Here is a 13,577-nt window from a genome sequence, read left to right on the forward strand (position 1 = left end):
ACAGTCATGAAGGCAGGGTAGACTACTGAAGGGAAAAAGAAAAATAAATCCTTCCGAAGACTTGTTTCCCACAAAGTCAGAATGTTAATGTCTGTGGCTCAAAGAAAATACAAGAGACTCGTCTGCTGAATATTTGTTGAGGAATAGCCTTAGACAATGAGGAGAATCTTTTCAACCACCTTTATTTCGTCTTTTCAGTAGCGCCCTAGTTGTGCATTCATCGTCCATCAGCACTTTGACACTAACCTTATAAAATTACAATCTATATTAACGTCAGTTATCTCTATACGCGTCAAAAAATGCGTACAAATCTAAAATATCATACCCATGGCCGTCTGTATTTTTCATATATCAAATTACTTCAATTATTTCGAAAATTATATTCGTCCTGATATGAAATACACACACACACCTTTAAAGCACCAAGTCCCGTATGTTGATAAAATCAACAACTCTAGCAGCTTTCCACCTCTTCCAGTCGTACTTAAGTATCTTATTTCTACTTATTTCATCACTGTTTGACTAGCAGGTTGGCTGGGAAATTTAAATCCATCATGTCTCAACTTACAAGCTTTGAGGTCTGCTCGAAACTGCTTCATCTCTAACACTCAGTTCCAATTCATGGCTCATTTTCCTGTGCAACGTGAGTGCTACTCCTGTAGCTTTCTCTTTTGAAGATTATTTGAGTGGAATCAGACAATTTATTCTCCAAACGACATATTTTTTTCAGCTAAATCGTTTGAAATAGCTATATTTTGTCGTGTTTGGTGAACAATGATATCTTTTTTCCTCAGAAAATTCACGTTGCTGTTGTGACCATAAGTTTCTTGATGTAGAGATTCTGGTGTCACTGTAGTGAGTCCGGCGTCACTTTTAGTAAACCTGGGGTCACTGTAACGAGTCTGGGGTCACTGAAGTGAGTCTTGTGTCACTGAAGTGAGTATTGTGTCACTGAAGTGAGTCTTGTGTCACTGAAGTGAGTCTTGTGTGCCACTGTAGTGAGCCTAGGATCATTGTAACGAGTATAGGGGTTACTGTAGTGAGTCTGGATTCACTGTAGTATAATTAGTGTCACTGAAGTGAGTCTTGTGTGTCACTGTAGCGAGTTTGAGATCACCGTAGTGAGTCTGCAGTGAAAGAAGAACGCCGGATATGGGTCTGGGTCAACAAGGTGTCACTGTAATTGCTCCTCAGACGACCCTCATTACTGGCGGGTAACAATCCCAGGCTTTGTTATGTTATCAAACTCGACGGAAGAAAACGCGAGACGCTCCTCATTTGCAAGAATTCCCCCAAGCAGTAAAGTTGGTTCTTTCTGTGGAAAGAAACAACAACGTAATTTTATTTCATTATCTTAAAAGATCTACGCACCCCAGATAGAATATTCACCTGTTATACTTTGTTTCCTTCGTGGTCGGGGATGTTTCTTGGGTATAAGATGGTGATGTAATGACCCAGGATGATCTACTTATCATTACTGGGTCAGAGATGAAAAAAAAAGAATTCGTAAACTGTGACTACGAGTGTACATAAGAGAGTGGCTGCTCCCAACCCTCTGATGAATGAGTGCCTTAAGGTAATTTCAGGCATTATGTTTCTTTTCAGAAATTTTACATCTTGAACCAAGAGGTCATGAAATGAACACTAAATCACTTTTTTTTTCACCTATATGACAGTGTTGAGCGCATTTTCTATTCCGTCTGACCTTCACAACCGTCTAGAACGTCTAATTATTTACCATAAGAAAAACCAACGAAGAAAAAGAAAAAGAAATAGCCATAAATTTCACGAGAGAAAGCCTTTAGTCTGATCTCCACAGCAGGAGATGAAAGCCATGGTGTTATTTCCCTATGGCATCCAGTTCCTCCTTGGCGAAAGTCGCGATTGTTTTCTGATACTAACTACATGGGTTTAAGATCCATAAATATGGTCTTTATCTCTTGTCATCTCTCCCTCAAAAACAAAATTGCACTTCGCAAAACTACGAACCTTCTTTTTTTTTTTTTGTTTTGTTTTGTTTATCGCAAGATAATTGTTCAGATGGGTTGGCGCCGAGGTGGAAGGGAGCGAGCAGTCATGGGGTGTCAAGACGGAGGTCGAGGAGCATATATAAGACCGTTGCTCGGCTCTCAGACGCCAGTGCCGCGCCCGGTGTCAGAGAGTCCACACCCTCCCGTGCGCTCGACTGTCGCTCCCACCACGCCTGGGTCTTGGAATTCAATTCTCAACCATCCCTAACCGAATGGACAGATCTTCTTAGATTTCCCTCCATACATTTCAAGAAATAAAGGAGTGTTTCGTCGCAACTGACAGTCGGTGTCGAGAGTATTTCCCAGAAAATAGACAATTTAGTGTTTTGATTGGTATCTGCTTCCGCGTTGAAATCTCCAAATTTTTTTTCGTCGCCTTAGAGATGAGGTAAGTGTCCCATTCATCAAATTTGTCCCATAGATTATTTTTTTCTTTTCGAAACACACCAAATATCATGTGATGATATTAGTGTGTGTGTGTGTGTGTGTGTGTGTGTGTGTGTGTGTGTGTGTGTGTGTGTCATTATAGATATAACACTTTCCCTGGAATATGGTTTTCCATTATTACAATTTTGCTCCGGATGTTTCTACTGCGATCTTCATGAGTGGATGAGTTTTGGAATGACACCCATCAATTGGCGTTTACTTACCTATGGACGGTGTGTGTGTGTGTGTGTGTGTGTGTGTGTGTGTGTGTGTGTGTGTGTATGTATTTGTGTGTGTGTGTGTTTATGGGTGTACTTCTATCTAATTAGGGAAAACTATGTAGAAAATGATAAGTTTTTTTTACAGTACCTGTCCATGAATAAGTTTTGCCAGAATGGCAGAGATAGATGGAGAGAGAGAAAGAGGGGGGAAATATATTCTTTAAGCCCAAGTCAAATGACGGGTCATGTGTTTACCGAGTTTACATTAGCTTGCCGCTCCAATTATCCCAAGCGTCCTACTCGTGTACATGCATATACGTCACCTTTCATTAGTCCATCAGTATATACGAAGCCCATATAGACGCCATCAGTATATACGAAGCCCATATAGACGCCAAGACACACGAAGTCCTGCGACACAAGAACGGATACACCACGACCAGATAACCGTCCGGGCCAGAGGGTCAGTTAATATCGCAGCTGCATCGCTATGTTGCGCGTATTGCCTTCGGCCGTGCGTGGTGGCTGTCAACATGGACGCTCAAACACCCACTTCAGCCCCAAATCTCTGACCTCTTCCCCACCCTCACCAGCGGCTTAGGCTGCGGGGGGGGCGCAACACCACCGCCGAGTCGAGACACGACGCGACCATCTCATTCCGGGGCAGGTGGGGAAACAACCCTCCGGCTATGCATCTCTCTGCTTGTTGCTGGTATAGGCTTACCTCACAACGTCTCTTTCAGGGGAAGGGTAAGAGACTACACTCGTGTCTCCGTCGTCAATGCGTGTTGAGGGTGGGTTTTTTTTCATAACCCCTCTGTGATCATACGTTATTCTAGAGTTCGCCTTGACACTGGAGCGAGTAGTGTACGGGGTTGTAAAGAAGGGGACGGCTTTGTGAGGGTGGGTTCTATCTGCCAGCAACATCGAAGAATAATAGACACAATGCAAGAGGTGGGTTTTTAAAATTCACTTAAAGAGGTCATCTCCTTGAGGTCAGAGACTATGAATAATTAAGAGGTTGAAACCTGAACCTCACAAACATCCAGGAACTTATGTACCGTTTTCTCATGATGCAGATTTAAGCCAGGACTCCTATATCCTGCACAGGGGAGATCCAGACCTCAGGCCATCACCCGGAAACCATTCCGTAGTCGGGATACCTTCGAACCCTCAGTTGTTGCCCACAGAGGGCGGATACAGAGGTCGCGTACAAAGGACGCCACAGCCTCCGCATCCAACCCATATTTGGCGAGGCGGCGTCCAGAAAACGATGCCCCCCCCCCCTCCCCCCGCACCACAGTTCCCGGCAGGAGTTTGCTTGCGGTGCTTCGCTCTACACCAGCGTCAGCAGCGGACACGGGGGGGAGGATATGCAAGACACACTTATAAGCATCGAACTGCCCTTCCTTAAGCTTGTGGAAGACAATGGTCTGGGACGGTCCTCCAAGGAGATTCTAGAGCCGGCTTGATAGATGTCTGGAGCCGTTCTCTGCAGGTGCCCCGTTTTAACAACTGTTAGACCGGTTTGCCTTCATGATGCTGTAGCGAGTCCATGCAACGAGCGTTTTTTTTTTTCCATGGGAATATAGCTACCTGGATGGTAGTGGCCAGTTCTTCTACCTCTCCACTCGTAGTAATGACCTCAACGCCGGTAGTAATTGATCGTATTGTATAGAGTTTCTCAAGGATTCGTCTCGGGGATGCAGACTTCGAAAAACTCCAACAAGAGATGTCGGAACTAATTAGATCGTCTCTCCAAACCTTAGGACGGTGGCTGAGCGATGCAATGCGAGGAGCGTATCTCGTTAGTGGCCCAGATGGCTCGTGCGTGACACAAAGACCAGCTGCGGTCTACAATTATCTGGTAACAAGCCACCTAATTCGTCACAAACCACCTATGTGATAATAAACCACCTATCTAAAAACAAACCACCGACCTAACAACAATCCAGTTATTGAGCAACAAACCACCTATCTAATCACAAACCACCTATCTAATCACAAACCACCAATCTAATCACAAACCACCTATCTAATCACAAACCACCTATCTAATCACAAACCACAAATCTAATCACAAAACATAAACGTATCCCCTCTACTCCACCTATGAATGCCCTGGTTTATTTGTTTGCGAGTCTACTATAGCCCGGGTTTCTCTGCATTTCCTGGGTTCGATTCTCGCTACGAGTATTCACACCTCGACCTAATCTCCGCCAGGGGACGGTGCAGATCAGAGAGCACAGTAGAAGTACGACAGTAGAACCCAACGTGGCAACAGTGAGCAACAGGGGAGTAACGCCCTTAGCGTGAACAACGAGAAGGATGGTTTGCTGGTGGTGGGTAGTGGTTTGTGGTGGTGCTGATGGTGGCGGTGGAGGAAGTCGTTTGCCGCCGGCCGGCGTGTGACGCGTCATCACCAGAGAGAGAGAGAGAGAGAGAGAGAGAGAGAGAGAGAGAGAGAGAGAGAGAGAGAGAGAGAGAGAGAGCCACCGTGGTCACGGTCAAGGCCGACTCAGGAGCACCGGTCTGGGTTGAACACACACACATTTGTTCACTTTACAGAGGAACGGAAAGACTCAGGCGGGTTCATCTTTGGTGCAATGTCAAGTCTCGCACGGGTAACGTCTAAATGAACGCACACACGCCCTTACTTCAACCTATGGCTTACTTACAGAGAGGATATCGTAAATTTGTGGTATATATACACATGGGAAAGATCGATAACAAAGGATCTTGGTCTATGACGAGGTTATCAGCTGGAGTACAGTACATGGGAAGGGTAGATAACAGAGGATCTGATGGTCTATGACGAGGTTATCTGCTGGAGGACAGTACATGGGAAGGGTAGATAACAGAGGATCTGATGGTCTATGACGAGGTTATCTGCTGGAGGACAGTACATGGGAAGGGTAGATAACAGAGGATCTGATGGTCTATGACGAGGTTATCTGCTGGAGGACAGTACATGGGAAGGGTAGATAACAGAGGATCTGATGGTCTATGACGAGGCTATCTGCTGAAGGACAGTACATGGGAAGGGTAGATAACAGAGGATCTGATGGTCTATGACGAGGTTATCTGCTGGAGTACAGTACATGGGAAGGGTAGATAACAGAGGATCTGATGGTCTATGACGAGGTTATCTGCTGGAGTACAGTACATGGGAAGGGTAGATAACAGAGATCTGATGGTCTATGACGAGGTTATCTGCTGGAGGACAGTACATGGAAGGGTAGATAACAGAGGATCTGATGGTCTATGACGAGGTTATCTGCTGGAGTACAGTACATGGGAAGGGTAGATAACAGAGGATCTGATGGTCTATGACGAGGTTATCTGCTGGAGTACAGTACATGGGAAGGGTAGATAACAGAGGATCTGATGGTCTATGACGAGGTTATCTGCTGGAGGACAGTACATGGGAAGGGTAGATAACAGAGGATCTGATGGTCTATGACGAGGTTATCTGCTGGAGGACAGTACATGGGAAGGGTAGATAACAGAGGATCTGATGGTCTATGACGAGGTTATCTGCTGGAGGACAGTACATGGGAAGGGTAGATAACAGAGGATCTGATGGTCTATGACGAGGTTATCTGCTGGAGTACAGTACATGGGAAGGGTAGATAACAGAGGATCTGATGGTCTATGACGAGGTTATCTGCTGGAGGACAGTACATGGGAAGGGTAGATAACAGAGATCTGATGGTCTATGACGAGGTTATCTGCTGGAGTACAGTACATGGGAAGGGTAGATAACAGAGGATCTGATGGTCTATGACGAGGTTATCTGCTGGAGGACAGTACATGGAAGGGTAGATAACAGAGGATCTGATGGTCTATGACGAGGTTATCTGCTGGAGTACAGTACATGGGAAGGGTAGATAACAGAGGATCTGATGGTCTATGACGAGGTTATCTGCTGGAGGACAGTACATGGGAAGGGTAGATAACAGAGGATCTGATGGTCTATGACGAGGTTATCTGCTGGAGGACAGTACATGGGAAGGGTAGATAACAGAGGATCTGATGGTCTATGACGAGGTTATCTGCTGGAGTACAGTACATGGGAAGGGTAGATAACAGAGGATCTGATGGTCTATGACGAGGTTATCTGCTGGAGTACAGTACATGGAAGGGTAGATAACAGAGGATCTGATGGTCTATGACGAGGTTATCTGCTGGAGGACAGTACATGGGAAGGGTAGATAACAGAGGATCTGATGGTCTATGACGAGGTTATCTGCTGGAGGACAGTACATGGAAGGGTAGATAACAGAGGATCTGATGGTCTATGACGAGGTTATCTGCTGGAGTACAGTACATGGGAAGGGTAGATAACAGAGATCTGATGGTCTATGACGAGGTTATCTGCTGGAGTACAGTACATGGGAAGGGTAGATAACAGAGGATCTGATGGTCTATGACGAGGTTATCTGCTGGAGTACAGTACATGGGAAGGGTAGATAACAGAGGATCTGATGGTCTATGACGAGGTTATCTGCTGGAGGACAGTACATGGAAGGGTAGATAACAGAGGATCTGATGGTCTATGACGAGGTTATCTGCTGGAGGACAGTACATGGAAGGGTAGATAACAGAGGATCTGATGGTCTATGACGAGGTTATCTGCTGGAGGACAGTACATGGGAAGGGTAGATAACAGAGGATCTGATGGTCTATGACGAGGTTATCTGCTGGAGTACAGTACATGGGAAGGGTAGATAACAGAGGATCTGATGGTCTATGACGAGGTTATCTGCTGGAGTACAGTACATGGGAAGGGTAGATAACAGAGGATCTGATGGTCTATGACGAGGTTATCTGCTGGAGTACAGTACATGGGAAGGGTAGATAACAGAGGATCTGATGGTCTATGACGAGGTTATCTGCTGGAGGACAGTACATGGAAGGGTAGATAACAGAGGATCTGATGGTCTATGACGAGGTTATCTGCTGGAGTACAGTACATGGGAAGGGTAGATAACAGAGGATCTGATGGTCTATGACGAGGTTATCTGCTGGAGTACAGTACATGGGAAGGGTAGATAACAGAGGATCTGATGGTCTATGACGAGGTTATCTGCTGGAGTACAGTACATGGAAGGGTAGATAACAGAGGATCTGATGGTCTATGACGAGGTTATCTGCTGGAGTACAGTACATGGGAAGGGTAGATAACAGAGGATCTGATGGTCTATGACGAGGTTATCTGCTGGAGTACAGTACATGGGAAGGGTAGATAACAGAGGATCTGATGGTCTATGACGAGGTTATCTGCTGGAGTACAGTACATGGGAAGGGTAGATAACAGAGGATCTGATGGTCTATGACGAGGTTATCTGCTGGAGTACAGTACATGGGAAGGGTAGATAACAGAGGATCTGATGGTCTATGACGAGGTTATCTGCTGGAGGACAGTACATGGGAAGGGTAGATAACAGAGGATCTGATGGTCTATGACGAGGTTATCTGCTGGAGTACAGTACATGGGAAGGGTAGATAACAGAGGATCTGATGGTCTATGACGAGGTTATCTGCTGGAGGACAGTACATGGAAGGGTAGATAACAGAGGATCTGATGGTCTATGACGAGGTTATCTGCTGGAGGACAGTACATGGGAAGGGTAGATAACAGAGGATCTGATGGTCTATGACGAGGTTATCTGCTGGAGGACAGTACATGGAAGGGTAGATAACAGAGGATCTGATGGTCTATGACGAGGTTATCTGCTGGAGGACAGTACATGGGAAGGGTAGATAACAGAGGATCTGATGGTCTATGACGAGGTTATCTGCTGGAGTACAGTACATGGGAAGGGTAGATAACAGAGGATCTGATGGTCTATGACGAGGTTATCTGCTGGAGTACAGTACATGGGAAGGGTAGATAACAGAGGATCTGATGGTCTATGACGAGGTTATCTGCTGGAGGACAGTACATGGGAAGGGTAGATAACAGAGGATCTGATGGTCTATGACGAGGTTATCTGCTGGAGTACAGTACATGGGAAGGGTAGATAACAGAGGATCTGATGGTCTATGACGAGGTTATCTGCTGGAGGACAGTACATGGGAAGGGTAGATAACAGAGGATCTGATGGTCTATGACGAGGTTATCTGCTGGAGGACAGTACATGGGAAGGGTAGATAAAAAAAAAAGAAAAAAAAAATACTTCCTACGTGTCTCCCCCGAGTTCGAGGACAGGAAATCCTCCCCTCCTGTATTATTACTTTCTAAAATTAGGAACGGAGGAGGACGCCAAACCAGAGCCGGGGGATCTTTAACTCACAGTCTCATTCGTCTGTTCGTGGCGTTATCTCGCTACCACAAGGAAGAAAACGCAAGCGGGGAAAAAAAAATGACAGAAAATGACAACAGCCAAATCTACTTTCATACCTCGGAGCTTCGGTTTGTAGACAAGAACATCTGAGAGCCTGGAGTCCCTTGTAGTCACACACAGTCACTGAGGGAGGGAGGGAGAGAGTTCCTTTACCTGAAAATAGAAAAAAAGTTTAATAAATCGTTTGGTTATCAACTAAAACCTCTGTTATCTCACGTTACCAAGCCTTATATATATATGGACGATTTAAAAACATGACCTTGTGCTGGGCAGATACTCTGCGTATGTGACGCCAATCATGCATATTTGATCCTGCATATCTGACACTAATCATGCATACTTGACCCTGCGTATGTAACACCCCATCATGCGTACTTGACCCTGCGTATCTAACGCCAGTGATGCACACATGAATGAAAGGATTTCAGTCCCATATCATTTTCTTTTGACTTACTTTCTTACAACAGATTATCCAATGTGGTGATGGTGTTTACACCATCTTTATCTTACCGATTATTTTCTTCATCTGTAAATATCATATAAGATTTTTTTTTTCTTTAAAGTTTCGTCCACAGGATCTTTTGGGACTTTCGTGTTTCGTCCCACTGTGCTTGCTTACATATTCAGGCAAGACTTTCGTGTTTCGTCCCACTGTGCTTGCTTACATATTCAAGCAAGACTTTCGTGTTTCGTCCCACTGTGCTTGCTTACATATTCAAGCAAGACTTTCGTGTTTCGTCCCACTGTGCTTGCTTACATATTCAAGCAAGACTTTCGTGTTTCGTCCCACTGTGCTTGCTTACATATTCAAGCAAGACTTTCGTGTTTCGTCCCACTGTGCTTGCTTACATATTCAAGCAAGACTTTCGTGTTTCGTCCCACTGTGCTTGCTTACATATTCAGGCAAGACTTTCGTGTTTCGTCCCACTGTGCTTGCTTACATATTCAGGCAAATCATTGCGGACGCTGCATTATTTCTTGTTTTACTGTCGCAATTTCCCTGCGGAAATCATTCATATCTTTTTTCCTACATTCAGGAAAATTTCTTTGGAAAGTGTCTGACCTGTGAAGAATTATACACATCCGATGTCGTGAATACAAAAGACGTTCAGTTCTTGTTTTATACAAAAAAGATTTTTTAATTGACAAACTTTTTCGTTTTCTTTTTTTCAATTTCCTTCAAAATCTGTTTCTTCTCTGGTGATGCGGTCGTGCTCTTGAACCCCCACTACTTCCCTTGCAACCTCAGGAGTTTCACCTCTCCCACTGATGATGATGTTTGGGCACATTTCCTCATCATATTTCCTCTCTTTCATCCCCCTATCATCACTCACCACCTCTATCCTACATCCCGCATCTCCCCCAAACACTATTGTCCCTATCCCTAACTACAAGGTCATTGTAGAAGGGTGTGAGCAAGATCAGTCGACTTGAGGAATTTTCTCGTAATGCCTTTGACCTCTCCTCCTCCTCCTCTTTCCTCCTTTCATTCATTTCCTCGTTTCTCTCTCTCTCTCTCTCTCTCTCTCTCTCTCTCTCTCTCTCTCTCTCTCTCTCTCTCTATGAGTTCCATTCACTACCCATTTTGTGGACGATGGTTATCAATAGGGGGGAGGGAGTTTTGCGCTTGTAGGGCCTTCATTTCCTGGGCTTTTCCTGCTATCATACGACCTTCTAAACTTCCGGATGCTTTACATATTCACAATTTTGTCACCCCCTCGCTCATTCCATTCGTCGATTGGTCCGCTACTTTATAAGTGCTTTATTATCTCTTTTCTTAGTCTCATATTCTTGCTCGTGGCTGTTCTCTCTTTGCATCTCTTAGAGAATTGTTCACTGTCAACATCGTAAAAACTGGTTTAAAAACTTGAAAGCTGTAATAATTTACCCATAATGGACATATTTATGGCCCCTAAATATCTCGCTGTAATTTAGCTTTCTTAATCCTGGTATCATTTATGTCGACCTCCTCTGGACCTTCTCTATCACATCTTCATGTTCCTTCAAGTCAGATGACATAACCTGGGAAGCATATTCTACTTTTAGCCTAACATATACAAGCGTTAATCTACTGAATATCTCAAGACTTATGTACTGAAAAGCAGTTCTAGTATTTGCCTGTTGGGTTTCTATATAGATCCTCCAAAGGTGGGGCTTTGGCGACAGGTTGAGTGGTTAGGTAGAGTGTCGACTCCCAAGTCCTCACTTTCTCTCACACAGATTCCTGCAGCTTACTTCCTGGTGTGTGTGTGTGTGTGTGTGTGTGTGTGTGTGTGTGTGTTGTGGGTCATGTGTTTTCAGGAAGGTCCACCTTTTCCCCTCCTGGGCCACACCAACCTATGAAGACAACCTGCTCATAAAAGGACCATCCCCAAGGGTAGGTCTGGAGGTGCAGTGTCACCTCACATTCCTTTCATGACGCGATTTTTCGTAGAGAAGAAGCGCGTCTTTTGAGGGAATCAATTTCTGGCCAACAATAGAAGGAGAGAGGATCTCCCTCCCTGCTAATACACAGTTTTCCAGACCCCAACGAGACCACAAAGCCAAGGCGGACCGGACTGTATAGCTCACGAGATGAACGGTGCCTGTAAGGGAGGCTTTGCCCTCCTTATACAACGTCTCCCACATCTGAGTAAAGTCAATGTAATTCTCTCAAAGCTGCCAGAGAATGATACCTCCACTAAGCTCCTCCACCTCCGCCTCCTTCCTCCTGTTGTGGTGTATACCACTGGTTTACTATCGTCGCTGAATAATGCCTCCGCTAAGCTCCACCTCCACCGCTTCCTTCCTCCTGTTGTGGTGTATACCACTGGTTGACTATCGTCGCTGAATGGTTCTCAGTGTGTGTTAGAAGTGGTTTACAGTCACAGGTCGAGTGGAGGTGGTATCAAGGTTTATGGTAGCAGGTAGTGGTTTACAGTCCTTCATTATAAGATGATATATGACCTTTATTTAGAGGTAAATTCATATATATGTCTGTCAGTCGAACTATGTTTCTTTGAATTTACCTTTCCCTAAAACCTATGGTCTATCTTTCCATTATTCCTTAAGGTACCTGTCTATCTATCCACTTGCTCTTAGGCCATCTGTCTATTCATCCATTAGCTCTCCGTTTACCTGCCGATCTATCCATTGACTCTCAGATCACCTTCCTAGGTATATGTAATCTTTCAGACCTGCCTGCCTATCTATTAACTCCCAGATTACTTGTCAACCTAACCACCGATTCCCAGACTCTATCTATCTAATAGCTCCAAGAATACCTGTTTCTATCCATTACCTATCTGACTACCTGTCCTGTTCCTCCCGTCGTGAGTACTTTCGTTAACGCATAATAAACTCATAATCACTTCCAGGAGCTGTGTGTCTTCCTTATCTGTGTACCAGAGGGTCAGATGCAAATAATGTATTTACAGTGTTTCAGTTTATAGATCCAAGATAAATGATTGCATAGTCTCATCTCCTCTTGATACATCTGTGACTTTCCTGTGAGCTATCCTATACAACAGGTTTTTATTTATCTCTTTCAGTGATTGATCAACCCCAGAGAGAGAGAGAGAGAGAGAGAGAGAGAGAGAGAGAGAGAGAGAGAGAGAGAGAGAGAGAGAATCTGTACTGTACTAAACGTTACCCAAACCATCTGTGCAAGTTTCGTGTTCCTTTATAGAGTTGTGAAACATTGGGGTGGTGCTAGTTACCAGTGAACTCTGCAGTTGACCTTAAATCACTAATGACTGTCGAAGAAGTTGTGAAAAAATGAGGAACGTATGTGTCCATCAGAAGGATTTGTCGAGAACTCATTAGGTTAAATGAAGCCGATTTTCCGTTGGACTTTAACCGCGTCACCTTCTTAATAAGACATGAAACTGTCCACTGTGTTAGTAAGAGAGTCAACTGATGAACTGAAACCAATAACACGGTGTGTTAGCCCCTCTCTCACTAGCCTCTCTTGGCCACGGAGATGGGTTATCTCCATTTTTTTTTCCCAGGTTAGCCTCAGGTTCTTAATTGACAGTTCTACCACCAGGGTCCCTCTGGAGTGAAGGATGAAAGAAGTGGCTGGAGCAGAGTCATAGGTCTTTCGTGTCCGAACGCGCCTGACAGCTCGGTAAATATCTGCCTAATGACACGGCTAATGGAGTTAATGAGTTTGGTGCCTTAAGAACACGGTTCATTGTGACCACACAGCCCATTACCTGACGGGGCTGATACACACCACGTGTGTGTAAATACTAGAGAGAACAGACCAAACCCTTCCCCTTCATGGAGTTCTTGTTCCTTAGCCCAATCTCATCCCTCCTGCCTCACCTTTTCCACCTCGCTCTCCCTTCCCAGTGGAATCTCCCGCCAGCGAGGCAGACCCAGTAATTTCATTACCAGATTCCTTCCTACCCCTCCCCATCCACACTACACCAACCTACCTGCTACCTGCCTTTCGTTACCAGGTGAGAATGCCATCAATTAACACGTATCTCCCTTACCTGCCACCCAACCACACACACACACACACACACGTTCAAGGGTCAGCTATTTTTAGCACGCTTGAGAAT

The 13,577-nt window shown here is 44.8% G+C and overlaps 1 protein-coding gene across 1 annotated transcript in view; it reads left to right on the top strand.

The window, feature by feature from the left end:
• Positions 1-2,138: 2,138 nt before the first annotated feature.
• Positions 2,139-13,577, top strand: part of LOC139747654 (uncharacterized) — a 36,487-nt gene continuing 25,048 nt past the window's right edge. Inside the window, exon 1 of the mRNA XM_071660220.1 lies at positions 2,139-2,418. Within this exon, the coding sequence (XP_071516321.1) occupies positions 2,414-2,418 (5 nt within the window). The 5' untranslated portion in view covers positions 2,139-2,413. The remainder of the gene's footprint in view (positions 2,419-13,577) is intronic.

The sequence above is a fragment of the Panulirus ornatus genome, chromosome 69 (assembly GCF_036320965.1).
Source record: "Panulirus ornatus isolate Po-2019 chromosome 69, ASM3632096v1, whole genome shotgun sequence".
Lineage (NCBI taxonomy): Eukaryota > Metazoa > Arthropoda > Malacostraca > Decapoda > Palinuridae > Panulirus > Panulirus ornatus.